Raw genomic sequence first — 14,375 nt, 5'->3', positions numbered from 1 at the left:
ATTCTACTGTACCTAAGTACTTTTGTATTTGTGTATAAAGAATCATTATATTAAAATGGCAGCATGTTTCACGCATAAAAGTTTACAACCAATTACATACTTATACTACAAATAGTACTTTTTATCCATTTAGTGTTACATCAATCCTAAGGTACCTAAGCACAAGTAATATACTGTATGCTTTCTTTTGTATTTGTGTATAGATAATTTTTAAGCTTTATAACAAAATGACAGTGTTTTATGGATAAATTATGTAATGTATGTATGTAAATATTCTCAGCAGGTTGTTTTGTTAGTGTGGAAATGTGGAACTCACTGCTGCTTGTCCTGATCCCCTCCTCCGGCTCGATCTGCTTTAAATCTCCCACTGTTTTGCAAAACCATTGCGGTTTATTTCTTAATATCTTTCACTAATTATGTTTTGTTCTTGTCCAATAATAGCTACAATGTCCAGGCAACCGAAAAACTAACATGAAGACACAGATAGACTCCTGCTCTCAACCTCTCCTGATCTCTGCCATGCCCTCGGAATTTGGCGCGTTTTGCGAGCACTTCCGCAAAATACCCCGCCCACGACACACGACAGCCAATCAAAAAACAGAACGCAAGTTAGCGCCCGCCTTTCTGTTATTTCTGACCAATCGGAAGCTTGGACAGACATTTTGGAAGCCAGACGTTTGAAATTTGCGGGAATAAAAAAATACTAATTGTTTTTTTTTTGATCGTCGACATAAATTTTAGTATTTACACCCTTTAAAATAGTACTTATTTACAAAAAAATCAAAAATATATATAAATATAAAATAAAGAGACGTCACGGTCCAATCACAACGTCAACGTCTGAATAAGTGGGCGGGACGTAAAAGAATACACTGGGGATACAAACAGGATAGCCCCGCCCACAATACAGGAAGTAGAAGGGTAGTGAGATAACATTTCATTTGTTTTGGTTTTTTTTATAATAAAGGGCGTATTATTTTTTTCACATGGTAGTGGCCTTGTTAAGTATGTTTAGGTGTGTTAGGTGTTACAGGAGGAGAATAAATGTGTGAGTGTTTGTGTGTTAGCTAAGTGTGTGTATGCTAGCTCCCTGGGCAGCAACATGGCGTGATAAGAGCTCCATCATCAGCATGGCGGAGTGAATGAGGAACATTTCTGTCTGAGAGAAACGATCGGTGAATGCTGCATGCTGGAATTGGTCAGGGTGAGCAATAGTGAGCAATAGTGAGCAAGTCGTCTGGGTTTGGCAGGTTACTGAGCAAGGGGCTGGGGCTTGTGTTCAGACTGGATGTCATGGTTTCTCTCTGGAGCCATGTCCTGTAAATCGAAAGTAGCTCCCAGTGTGGATTTTGACCACAGCTGCTCGGACAGTGTGGAATATCTCACCCTCAACTTCGGGCCTTTTGAGACAGTCCATCGCTGGAGAAGGCTTCCTCCTTGTGATGAGTTTGTGGGGGCGAGGTAAACACCTGATCAGATGATCAGACCTTTGCTATTAGTGTTGCATTCATGCGTTCTGCATATCTGACCCTCTTCATCCTTCTTCTTCATCATCCTCTTCTTCTAGGCGCAGCAAGCACACCGTTGTAGCCTACAGAGATGCCATCTACGTGTTCGGAGGTGATAATGGGTGAGAAGAAACTACACACACACTATCTATCACACACCTGACACACTTCTTTGTCACGGATTTATACCCTTTTATATATTTAATTTTAATCTTGGAAGTAAATGATAGATCAGCGATCTGTGCTTGTTTATCCACGTCAGGTGATACAGTCCGGGGTTTAATCAGTGTTCCAGGTTTGATCAATAGTTGTTTAGTGTGGAGGAGAAGGAGGAGGCTCTCATGGAGGTGCCGGACATATATGTGGTGGTATTAATTTGTGTACTGGGCAGTGGTGGTTCAGTGGTAAATGCTCTGGGTTTATTATCATAAGGCCACCAGCCCAACCAAGATACCCCTGTTGGGCCATTGAGCAAGGTACCTAAACCTATCTGTGCATGTGTGTGTGTGTGTGTGTGTGTGTGTGTGTGTGTGTGTGTGTGTGTGTGTGGGGTGCCTTTCGATGGACTGGTGTCCTGATCCCAAAACAGACTCTGTATCCACCACAATTGTGACCCTGAATTAAATAAATGAAAGTGCAAAAGTGCAAAATCCTCCGCAATAGATGTTCTAGCGCAGCAGATGTGGCCAGATGTGAACGCTGTCAGGACCAATGAGCGTTTAAAGCATTCTATTTGAGTTTGGGACGAACACCAAAGTGATTTTTCCTCTTTCTTTCTATCATTCTTACAGAAAGAACATGCTTAATGACCTGCTGCGCTTCGACGTGAAGGACTGCTCGTGGTGTCGGTCAGAATCTTTCTTTCTTTTTTTCTTTTTGTTTGATTTTCTACAGTCATGTCATGAATTCATATTGATGTGAGTCTTTTCATGAATATATATATTTTTTATACATTTCTTTGTCCATTTTATTATTAGTTGTAGTACAGTTTGTAATTGTAATTGATTTTTTTTTTCATCATTACTGCTTCAGTGCAACAGAAAATCGACTGTCTACATTATTATTATTATTATTATTATTATTATTATTATTATTACTATTACATTATACATTTTTGAACGTGTTTGTATACTAAGACGGATGTTTTGTAATTGGACAGGGCGTTTACCACTGGGACTCCTCCTGCCCCCCGGTACCACCACTCCGCTGTAGTGTATGGCAGTAGCATGTTTGTGTTTGGTGGGTATATTATTCTTATTTCCGCTTGCGCCCTGATCCCCAGTGAACCTCCAAAGTGAGAAAAAGTACCAAATGATCTAACACATGATTTAAGACACTTATTACCGAGTTCTTGAAGGTGTAGTCCGTATTTTACTGACCATTTGGGTTACACCCAGACCTCCATAAACAAGTAAATAATGTCAGATTTAATGTAATGACTTTTAATATTGGGTTATGAACTGTAATGGGTGGACATTCGGTGCCACCCAGATGGAAATAGGTTCTTTTTTGAGTCTGGTTCCTCTTAAGGTTTCATCCTCATTCCATCTAAGGATGTTTCTCCATGCCAGTGTCACTGTCCATTATTAAAAGTGATATACAAATAAAAGTAAATTGATTTAAAATTAAATAGTGCTAAAAGACAGGCACATTTCTCTACAATGGTTTATTGTTATGACCATTACAAGCTTCCTATTTTGCCAGCTTGGGTCTGGATTATTTCCTTACTCAGGAGTGTACACTTAAAAAATTATAATAATAATAAAAATTTAATTTATTAATGTTATACAGTAGTGCACAATTTGACATGCATCTAGTTTGGACATCTTATTTTTGTCCAGTAGGTGGTGCTGTTAAGGTGAATTTTATTATTTATTTAATTGTATTTATTATTTAATAAATCATTTATTTTATACTTTTAATCCTAATGGTAAAGTTTGTTTAAATTTCTTGTTCATTTACTTAGAAAAATCCAAATGGTTTCTTTCTCCCTGTACAATATTCTGTGATTATATACAGAATATATAGACGATATGGACAATAGTATTGGGACGCCTAACTGTTCTTACCATATGTGATTCTTTCTTGAATGGCTACCACAAAGTTGGAAGGCACACAAATATATAGGATGTCTCTTGAATTATGAGCTTAATGCCAGCTCCATGAAGATATGCTTTACACGGTTTGGAGTGGAAGATCTCCTTCTATAGAGCTTCGATCTCAACCCTATTGAACAATTTATGAAAGACAATTCCCCAAATTCCATTTTGGACCCGGATACGACCAGATCATATGTACAAGATGGCGTATTGGATCTCCAGACTCGCGCCCGTTTTACTGCGAAATGAAAAAACAACCGTTAATGTCGTCACTGAAAAACGCACGTCTAAAACACATTTGATTGTAATTCACTCAAAAACAAAAGACAGCTTTCCTACTCAGAAATGTAGGAATCTCCCAAAATGTATCACCAATGAAAATACTAGAATATTTACAGAACATTAAACTGGAGGACTCTGTATAACAAACAGGTGTACACAGTCTTTTGTTTATATACTGTGTATATGTATGTATATGTGTATCCTTGTAGTAAATGTGTGTATATATTTTAGGTGGCTATACAGGGGATATTTATTCCAACTCTAACCTGAAAAACAAAAACGATCTGTTCGAATACAAGTTCGCCACGGGCCAGTGGACGGAGTGGAAGGTGGAAGGAAGGTCAATATTATTTACATGTAAAAATATGAAAATAAAAATAATTTGTGCAAATTCCAACAATTTTTCTTAACGTTTCAGGTTAGTTGCTCGCTCCGCTCACGGGGCCACTGTGTACAACGATAAGCTGTGGATTTTCGCTGGTTATGATGGAAATGCACGGTATGTTTAGCACCTAACGCTGTCATTTTTATGGAATACACATCTGCCAGAATCAGGTTTATTGACACACACAAGGAATTTGGTTCCAGCTGTTGGTGACTCTCAAAAGTACAGAGAAATAACAACACTATACATTTAGCTTATAGATGACGACTGGACAATACAGACTATACAAGACTATTATTAAGTAATAATCTTTAATATGTGACTCTAATGTTTTTGGCCCTCAGGCTGAATGACATGTGGACGATCAGACTTCAGGATCGGGAGCAGGCGTGCTGGGAAGAGGTGCGTGAGGAGTTTGAGGCTGTGAACCTCAGAACGATTTAAGTATCTATGTAAGAAAACGTGTTAAACACTCTAAGAGTTTATTCGAATGATAATCTGTGCAGATTGAGCAGAGCGGAGAGATCCCCCCATCCTGCTGTAATTTCCCGGTAGCCGTGTGCCGGGACAAGATGTTCGTCTTCTCGGGCCAGAGTGGGGCCAAAATCACCAACAACCTTTTCCAGTTCGAGTTTAAAGGTCACATGTAAGGAATTAAATATAATTCTGGCGCACAAATGCGCAGATCAGATGCGCTTCTTGATAGATTGTCAATAAATGTTTAATAAACCAATAGTTTTGAAAATAATACTGGATAAAAACCAAACAAAAAAATACATAATCCATGTATTGAACTTTATTACAAAAAAAAAGAAATAAAAAAAGTACTGAATCGTTAAAAAAAGGTTTAAATTAAATAAATGAATACATTAATTAAATAAAAGGAATAATAATTATTATTAATAAAAGAAAATAAAAACATTTACATATTAAATAAATTAAATACAATAGACACCAAATAAACAGCATGTGGTGTCAGTAATTCGCCTCTAGAGGCCGCTCTTGTACTGTAACCCAGAAAAACTCTCCGTTTGGATGTTTGCTGATCGGTGCTGATTAATCAGCAAAACCGGTGAATCAGTCTACCTCTACTTCTTAATGCAGATATGCATATTGAACCAGATGCGCTACATGAATCAGATACACATTATGTAACTGATGTGCTTTTTGAATAAGATAAAACCGAATTACTATTTAGCTGAGAAAGAAATTAAATCAGATGTTTGCCATGATTCTGATTTTTATTTTTCCAAATCAAATTTACTTCATAAATCCAATATACTATATAAGCGTAATTTTTTTTCCCCCAAAGATGGACCCGTATCCCAACCGAGCATTTACTCAGAGGTTCCCCGCCACCTCCGCAAAGACGCTACGGCCACACCATGGTTGCGTTCGATCGCCACCTCTATGTCTTCGGGGGAGCAGCAGATAACACCCTTCCCAACGAGCTGCACTGCTACGATGTGGATTCTCAAACCTGGGAGGTGATTCAGCCCAGTACTGACAGTGAGGTATGTTGGTTACTAACAACAAATCGTGGAGTAGACGAGTTAATCAGTTTTGCAGATTAACTGGCACAGATAGTCGACTAGCAGCTATAAGCAAAAATACATATCGATAGTTTTTCCGGGTTGCATTACACAGTACAAGAGCGGCCTCTAGAGGTGAATCACTGATTCCACATGCTGTTTTTTTGAAGTATCTTATATTTTTGTATTATTCATTTTGGATGTAATTGTTTTTATATTATTAATTTGGAGTGTTATTTATTTCAGTTCGAATGCATTGCTTTTATTTTCCTCAATATTTATTAATGTAATTACTATATTCATATTTATTTCATTTACCACTTATTCATTATTCACTACGATTCTTTTTTATATTTGTAATAAAATTAAGTACTTTTTAAATGGTATGTTTTAGTTTTTAATAACTTCCTATCAAAAGTTTGTAAATGATAATGCAGGACGTTTTCTCTCAGATGCCGAGCGGGAGGCTGTTCCACGCAGCAGCGGTGATCCATGACGCCATGTACATTTTTGGCGGAACGGTGGACAACAACGTTCGCAGTGGAGAGATGTACAGATTTCAGGTGAGGAATTTATTCACACGAACCATTCCATAGATATTAAAGATCAACTATTGAAGCACTACAGATTGGTGCAGTGATTGGAATATGATTAATTTTTGTGTGGGATGATTTATTCCTTTTTACACCACTGCACTGTATCAAAGATTATTATGAAATACTACATATTTATTTACAGCTATGGTTTTATCCGTTTAAAGTTATGTTTAATGTTGTATGACGTTGTGGTGGGAAAATCACGAAGCACTGACACTGGAGACTCCTTAGTCAATGGTCAATAGCTTGGCTGTCCAACTCATTGTGAAAATAACATGCCCATACCCATACCTGGAGTATCCAATTGCACAGCAGACTTACCGCAGGCTACATACTGACACACTTGCCAGTCAATTTCTTCGACGCAGTTGATTTTGGGTAGGCTTGGGTAAGCTTTTCTTTGCTCGCCTCAGATGCTGGTCTAGCATAGATCAAATTAGATTAGACGACTTTTGAACCGGTATATTCTAGACAGGCACTTGCCATCATGCAGTATTGGTACTGTAAACGACCGTAGGTTATCAGATCGATTCAGTCCAGGGGAACTTGTTTACCTGTATTTGGCGCCACCTAGTTTTGCAGGTGTATTGTATTATTTGCATTTAATAGCGGTCCCAAGCCCGGATAAATTGGGGAGGGTTGCGTTAGGAAGGGCATCCAGCGTAAAAAAAACATGTGCCAAATCAAACGTGCGGAGGATCCGCTGTGGCGCCCCCTAACGGGAGAAGCCGAAAGAAAGTTTAATAGTACAGCCCGAATATAAGACGACATTGTTTATTGAGATGCATTTACATAAAAAAATATCATCTTGTATTTGGGGCATTACGGTAAATAGATAGATAGATAGATAGATAGATAGATAGATAGATAGATAGATAGATAGATAGATAGATAGATAGATAGATAGATAGATAGATAGATAGAAAGGCATACGCACATTCTATATATCTATACACACACACACACACTCACACACACACACACACCGTCTCTCTATCTATCCATCTGTCTATCCATCCATCCACCCATCTATCTGTCTCTGTCTGTCTTTCTCTCTATCATATATATATATATATATATATATATATATATATATATATAAGTGATATCGTGGTAAGAGGACTGACATTTAAGTCCCCATGAAGTAGCTGTTACCATAGAAACAAGAAAGTATTAAAATCAACGCTTAATATAAAGCTGTGAATTGCAGCTGCCGGTACAGGATCCGAATGAGCATGTTTTGAGCGTTCAGAATTCCTAAGCTCTGTGATAAATAAAATTCCTTTCCTTGTTGAATTTGAGTCCTAAATCTTTTTTTTACCCCTTTTTAAAAATATTCTGTTAGTTCTCCTGTTATCCGAAATGCACTCTTCATGAAGACTACGGAAAGCTGTGGGAAAACAGGCAGTTCTGCGACGTGGAGTTTATCCTCGGAGAGGTCTGTCTGCATCCCATAATGATTTCTTAAACGATTTATTGCTAAAAAGATCCGATTGTCACGAGTAGCGTGACATCTCTGTTTGCATGTGTTCAGAATGTTAATACTTTGTCTTTCTTATTTGTGGTCTCCAGAGAGAGGAGAGGGTTCTGGGCCATATCGCCATAGTAACAGCACGTTGTCAGTGGCTGCGGAAGAAGATTCTTCAGGCCAGAGATCGACAGAAACAAGTCAGCCTGAGATCATGCTGCCATTATTATGAGTGGTGATTATATGAAAAAGCACTAGGACATACACCCATCAGGCATAGCATTATGACCACCTGTCTGATATTGTGTTGGTCCCCATTTTGCTGCCAAATCAGTCCTGACCCTTCAAGTATTAAAAGCGTTAACTTCTTCAGTAATTTGAGCTACAGCAGCCGTTGGATCAGACCACACGGACCAGCCAGTCGTCTAGACATCACTATTTGTTTAACTCGCTCAAATCCTTACACTCGCCCATTTTTCCTGCTTCTAACACGTCAAGTTTGAGGACAAAATGTTCACTTGCTGCCTAATGAAAATATCCATACACTAACAGGTGCCATGATGGAGAGAGAATCAGTGTTTTTCACTGCACCAGTCATAATATTATAATATCATATTGTTATGCCTGATCTGTGTATGTGGGTCTTAATAAAAAAACTTTAGGATGATCTGAGCAATTCTTAAGGCAGGGGTAGTACACGGGTCTCTAGCATTTGATTGCATTCGACTCTGAAACTTGCTGTTGCATCGCTTAATTACATTAATGTCTATTATTTTTTTATATATATATATATATATATATATATATATATATATATATATATATATATATATATATATATATATATATATATATTCTTGCAATACATGGACAACAGAATTGGGACACCTTGACTTTTCCAGCCATATGTGGTTTTTCCACAAACAGAGGCAAACAACTGCATAGGACGTCTTTAGATGTGGTAACATGAAATGTACCCTTCACTTGAACTAGGAGACCCAAAACTGTTCTCCTGCTGTAAATCTCTAAACCCTGCTTTAGGTTGAATTGAAATGCTGACTGAACCCCAGGCCTCCTCACCTCATCTACATCAATATCTGACTTTACTAACACCCCTTGTGGCTGATTGAAAAAATTAAAATAAAATCTCATCTTCATAGTAAAGTTAAAAGATATTATAATGATAAATGGGGACTTTATTTGGAATGAGATGTTCATGAAGCACATACCATCTTATTGTCAGGTTTCCACAAACTTTTGTCCATATAGTGTATGCTAATAAACGTATTATATTAAAATGTAGCATTTCGTGGGATGCTATCAAAAAGAGAGTGGGTTATGTTGAATTTAGATGTTAAATGCTATTTCCTGTTGTGTAATGCTACTCTATTTCTCTCACTTTTTTCCCTTTGTGCAGAGGAGTAAACACGAGGCCTGTGAGGAGAGCGAGGAGTCTGGAGCCGGCAGACAGAAGGACGGCTCCAGCACTATAAGGGCACCTATGTTAGAGGTGTCCATCAGAGAGGCGGAGGCTCAGCCGTTCGAGGTGCTGATGCAATTCCTGTACACGGACAAAATCCAGTACCCACGCAGAGGTCCGTACTCACCACACACACTCTATGAAGCCTGAAATCTGTCAGATGTAGAATATGTATTGCCAAAATTTGGTCACCTGTTCATAAGTATAGTATGTGCTAGTATGTGCATCACATTCCACGTTTAGTCCTAATTTGCTCTTATAGTTCCCTCTACACTTCTGGGAAGATGTTCCACTAGATTTTGGAATGTTTAGTAAAGTCAAGTACTGATGTAGGTGAGGAGCCCTTTTTGTCCATATAGTAATAAAAAAATATTAAAAAAGTTTCTAGGAACCTCCTGAGGAATTTAAAGTTTTGTCTCTCTGGATTTTCAGAGACTTTTACCTCAAGTTTGAGATGCACAAAAGACCAACTCTGGTGCAGTATTTAAAAAAGGTTTCATGAGATCCTGAAAAAACCAAAACGCTGAGGGGAGAAAAAAAAACTTCCCTGAGTGAAAACGGTCCTAATATGTGCAAGCTGCATCCACTAGCTATTCCCGCTAACCATTGTGTTTCAGTTTCTTATAACAACAAACACATCATATCGGAAAACAAACGTGTCACGTCATGGTCTAAAACGAACCCGCTTCCCTTTTCTCCGATTCGTCCTCAGGTCACGTTCAAGATGTCCTGTTGATCATGGACGTATATAAACTCGCACTGAGTTTCAAGCTTTCGCGGCTGGAGCAGCTGTGCGTGCAGTACATCGAGGCCTCTGTTGACCTGCAGAACGTTCTCAGTGTGTGAGAATGCAAACAAACTGCAGCTCGACCAGCTCAAGGTGACCGAAAAGCAAAATTATTTATACAGACTTATGTAAAGAATGTTTACAATGTTATTTTTTCTTTAATGCACAAAACGAGATCGGGCTCAAACAGGAACCTGAGGGTTTAGTACATTTTTTTTTTTTCTACCAGATTCAACAAGCATACAAGCAACTCTACTGTTGTTATAGATATTATATAGATAATAGTTATAGATTTTTATGCCACACTTATGTATTGTTTATATCTTGGGCAATTATGTGCAATAATCTCATTGCAATATGTATGAAATGAATATAGTATATCTTCCCTGTCCTATAATATACATATATTATGAGAGAAGACAATAAATATTACAGTGAGGAATTCAGTCTTTACTATTTTGTGATTAAACCTTATAAATAGCTTATAATGGCATATAAATCAAACTTACAAATGCCGTTATTAATTATGGTCTAATTTCTGATTCTTAAAATAGTGTAACCAAATTTTCTTATTTTTTTATTTTACTTTAATCTTTTACTGTGAGTAACTGCAGCCAAACAATTGCCCTATGAGATTAATAAAGTATTCTGATACTGATTTTGATTCTGGTGTATAACATCATCGCTGTGCCACAAAATAGCTTAGAAATAGAAATCTAGATCTGGGTTTATATCCCTAATGAACATCTAATAAAGCTTCAGTGGCGAGGGAAAGTGACTGTGATGTTTGTACTTTAAATTGTTTAGTTTTTTCCCCTCCTTAAATGTACAGTACGAGATAATAATCGTGTGTGTGTGTGTGTGTGTGTTTTCTCAGGAGCATTGCCTCAACTTTGTGGTGAAGGAGACCCACTTTAATCAGGTGATTATGACTAAGGAGTTTGAGCACCTTTCCACTCCTTTGATCGTGGAGATCGTGAGACGCAAACAGCAGCCACCTCCCAGAGTCTACTCGGACCAACCAGTTGATATAGGTAGGCCTGAAACACACACACACACACACACACACACACACACACACACACACTGTAAGACCAAATGTTTATGGACGCATGACCATCACACCATCACACCTATGTGTTTATTCCCTGAACCGTGGCTAAAGATTGTGACAAATCTAGTAAACTGCTACAATGACTGCACCCCAGAACTCCTCAGCAGCATCAGATCTCACCAATGTTTTTTGATGTATACATACATATACATACATATACATACATATAAATACATACACACACACATATACATAATTTATACTTAAAACACATTAGGCAATTGTACATGTCATTGTATGTAATTTGAATTGCAAATTAATGTTTAAAATAAAAACGATGTAGAAAGAAAGAAACACCTTGATTATTTGTTTTTTATAGGTACGTCTCTGGTACAGGACATGAAGGCTTACCTGGAAGGGGCGGGGCTGGAATTCTGTGACATCATCCTGCTGTTGGACGGACATCCTCGGCCTGCACATAAAGCCATTCTGGCGGCTCGCTCCAGGTACATTGTTGTCTGTCTGACGGCAAAATTCTTAAGTCTGGAAGAATGTGCATGATAATGTTACATTACAACAGAATTCTCTAATCTGCTCGACCAGAAGGTCAGTAACACTACATCTGAATCCTCTGAAACCTTCAGTCTTAGTTCTCAGATCAGTTTTTTTTTCCTGCCAGCTATTTCGAAGCGATGTTCCGCTCTTTCATGCCCGAGGATGGCCAGGTGAACATCTCCATAGGAGAAATGGTGCCGAGCAAACAGGCCTTCGAGTCCATGCTGCGCTACATTTACTACGGAGACGTCAACATGCCTCCAGAGGATTCGCTGTATCCTTTTATACAATGCTAAATTTTTTTTGCCACATGTATTTACACACATTTTTTTCAGATGTATGAAAAGAGGTCTGTTTGTCCCACCATCATGGGCAGCAGAGGTTGTGAAAATGGGGTCATTATCGTAGAACCAGTACACTAATATTATATCATGTATATTATTAGGATAAAGTCCCCTAAATAATAATAATAATAATAATAATAATAATAATTTTAGTAATAATTTCTTAATTTTATATAGCACCTTTAAAAGTTGCATTTCAAAAAGATTTCCAAGAATAAAAATTGGAAATAAATAATACTAAAGTAAAAATAGTAAAATAAACAATCACAGGTAATACAATTTATTTATTTTATTTATTTTTTATTTTTTTTATTTTAATCACTGTATGTCATAATCTTGATGTATCATTAGATGTTATTGTAACATCTCACATCCAGTCCTTGAGTTCTATATCAAAGCATTGATTTTTAATAAGAACGTGACATGACAAGCTGCATCGCTTTAGAGTATTTATTTCATAATGATGTAAAAAGTACGGAAGTCCTAAGAAGCCATGCATTATATATATTATTTTTCCCTTCTCATTTTCTCATGATCACGACTCAACAAAAAACGTTTTCTTGTTATTACGTCTTAATTATCCCATGATCTCAACATAAAAGCTGTTTTACAATTCATTTATTTATTTATTTATTTATTTATTTATTTTAAATCGCTGTATTTCCTGATGTCATTGTTGCATTTTGTTCAATGTACCCAAAAAAAAATTCGTCCATTTTTCATTTATCCTTAACCTGAATTCAGCTACTTGTTTTCCGCTCCGTATTATTACGGCTTCTCGAACAATCGGCTGCAGGCTTACTGCAAGCAGAACCTGGAGATGAACGTAACTGTAGAGAATGTCTTGCAGGTAAATATATAGTTATATATTCCTGTCAAAATAGTCAAGTTTCTTGAAAGTAAGATATTGCTGATTCCCAGCATTAAAAAATAGTTTAATAAAGAACAGACATTTGAAAAAATGTACTAAGTAAACTTCCCTACTGTATGCTATTTAACATAATCCTATGATGTCATAATATTGGGAAGTAGCCTAAGAAGCCATGCATTATGATATTTTTTTTATCCTTCTCGTTTTCTTATGATCACGACTCAACAAAAATGTTTTCTAGTTATTACGTCTTAATTTTCTTTTGATCTCGATATAACGTTTTTTCGTTATCTTGTCTTAATTTTCTTTTGATCTCTACATAAAAGGGTTTTTATTGCGTCTTAATTTTCTTTTGATCTCAATATAACGTTTTTTCGGTATCACGTCTTAATTTTCTCATGATCGACATGGAAGGGTTTTTTTTTTCCGTTATCATGAGTTAATTTTCTCGTGATCTCGACGTAAAAGGTGTTTTTTCAGTATCAAGACTTTATTTTCCCTGTGATCTCGACATCAAGGTGTGGGGTTTTTTTGTTTTGTTTTCATGCCTTACTTTTCTTTTGATCTCGACATAAAAGGTGTTTGTTTGTTTTTTTGTAGTAACTCTTATAGAGAATCCAGATGTCAACTCGTACTCCATGATATACGCCGGAAACGTTCACGAGGCACGAGATTTACTCGCGATACAATTACGGAGCGTGTAACCTGTTTTTTACGTTAAGATCATAGAAATTTTGTAGAAAAGAGAGAGGAGATTGTTAAAAAAAATAAGATTGAACAAGTGTTTTGGGCATTATAGAAAACTACAGGTCTTTCATGGATACTGTGCATTAAATGTAGTTCTAAACTTCTTTTATTTTTTTTAGATACTCGAGGCAGCGGATAAAACTCAGGCTCTGGACATGAAGAAGCACTGCCTGCATATTATAGTGCACCAGTTTATCAAGGTGGGTGTACTGCTGAGCGACGCACTGCGGCTGTGCTGGTTACCTGACCACGGCTAAATCCGTCCTGCCCTCACTTCTAATCAGTGCAAGATCGCAACGTGTACCGTCTAAATCAGATCCGTGTGATCAATACATTACAATACAATACAATTCAATACAATGTTTGCATGGTGCATGAAAGTGCCAAAAGACTATCGCAGGATTTTTGTAATTTATTTGTTTTTGTTTGTTTGTTTGTTTCTCCTGCGTTTTTGATTTGCTCGTTATTTTCAGCTTGTGTCGTTTCGTTTTTACTGTCGGTTTATTCGTTTTTTGCTCTGCTCTCCTTCCCCTAAAGGTGTCCAAGCTCCCCAACCTGCGATCGCTCAGCCAGCCGCTGCTGTTGGACATCATAGAGTCTCTGGCATCACACATATCAGATAAACAGTGTGCCGAGATGAGCTCTGATATATAGGCATGTCTCCTGG

The 14,375-nt window shown here is 37.3% G+C and overlaps 2 protein-coding genes across 2 annotated transcripts in view; one reads left to right on the top strand and one right to left on the bottom strand.

Moving 5' to 3' along the window:
- Positions 1-529, bottom strand: part of pole (polymerase (DNA directed), epsilon) — a 32,702-nt gene extending 32,173 nt beyond the window's left edge. Inside the window, 1 exon segment of the mRNA XM_046842154.1 lies at positions 317-529. Within this exon segment, the coding sequence (XP_046698110.1) occupies positions 317-384 (68 nt within the window). The 5' untranslated portion in view covers positions 385-529.
- Positions 530-888: 359 nt separating this feature from the next.
- lztr1 (leucine-zipper-like transcription regulator 1) overlaps positions 889-14,375 on the top strand; it is a 14,853-nt gene continuing 1,366 nt past the window's right edge. Inside the window, 21 exon segments of the mRNA XM_046842084.1 lie at positions 889-1,461; positions 1,568-1,630; positions 2,300-2,356; positions 2,668-2,747; positions 4,121-4,229; positions 4,308-4,388; positions 4,619-4,676; positions 4,781-4,920; positions 5,587-5,788; positions 6,259-6,369; positions 7,748-7,840; positions 7,975-8,070; positions 9,288-9,465; positions 10,063-10,186; positions 10,188-10,230; positions 11,015-11,171; positions 11,571-11,697; positions 11,871-12,020; positions 12,835-12,940; positions 13,828-13,908; positions 14,246-14,375. The exon segment at positions 14,246-14,375 is cut by the window's right edge and continues 1,366 nt beyond it. Coding sequence (XP_046698040.1) covers positions 1,289-1,461; positions 1,568-1,630; positions 2,300-2,356; positions 2,668-2,747; positions 4,121-4,229; positions 4,308-4,388; positions 4,619-4,676; positions 4,781-4,920; positions 5,587-5,788; positions 6,259-6,369; positions 7,748-7,840; positions 7,975-8,070; positions 9,288-9,465; positions 10,063-10,186; positions 10,188-10,230; positions 11,015-11,171; positions 11,571-11,697; positions 11,871-12,020; positions 12,835-12,940; positions 13,828-13,908; positions 14,246-14,362 — 2,346 coding nt within the window. The 5' untranslated portion in view covers positions 889-1,288 and the 3' untranslated portion in view covers positions 14,363-14,375.

Source organism: Silurus meridionalis, chromosome 27 (assembly GCF_014805685.1).
Source record: "Silurus meridionalis isolate SWU-2019-XX chromosome 27, ASM1480568v1, whole genome shotgun sequence".
Classification (NCBI taxonomy): Eukaryota; Metazoa; Chordata; class Actinopteri; order Siluriformes; family Siluridae; genus Silurus; species Silurus meridionalis.
This window is presented reverse-complemented; position numbering and strand designations above follow the sequence as displayed.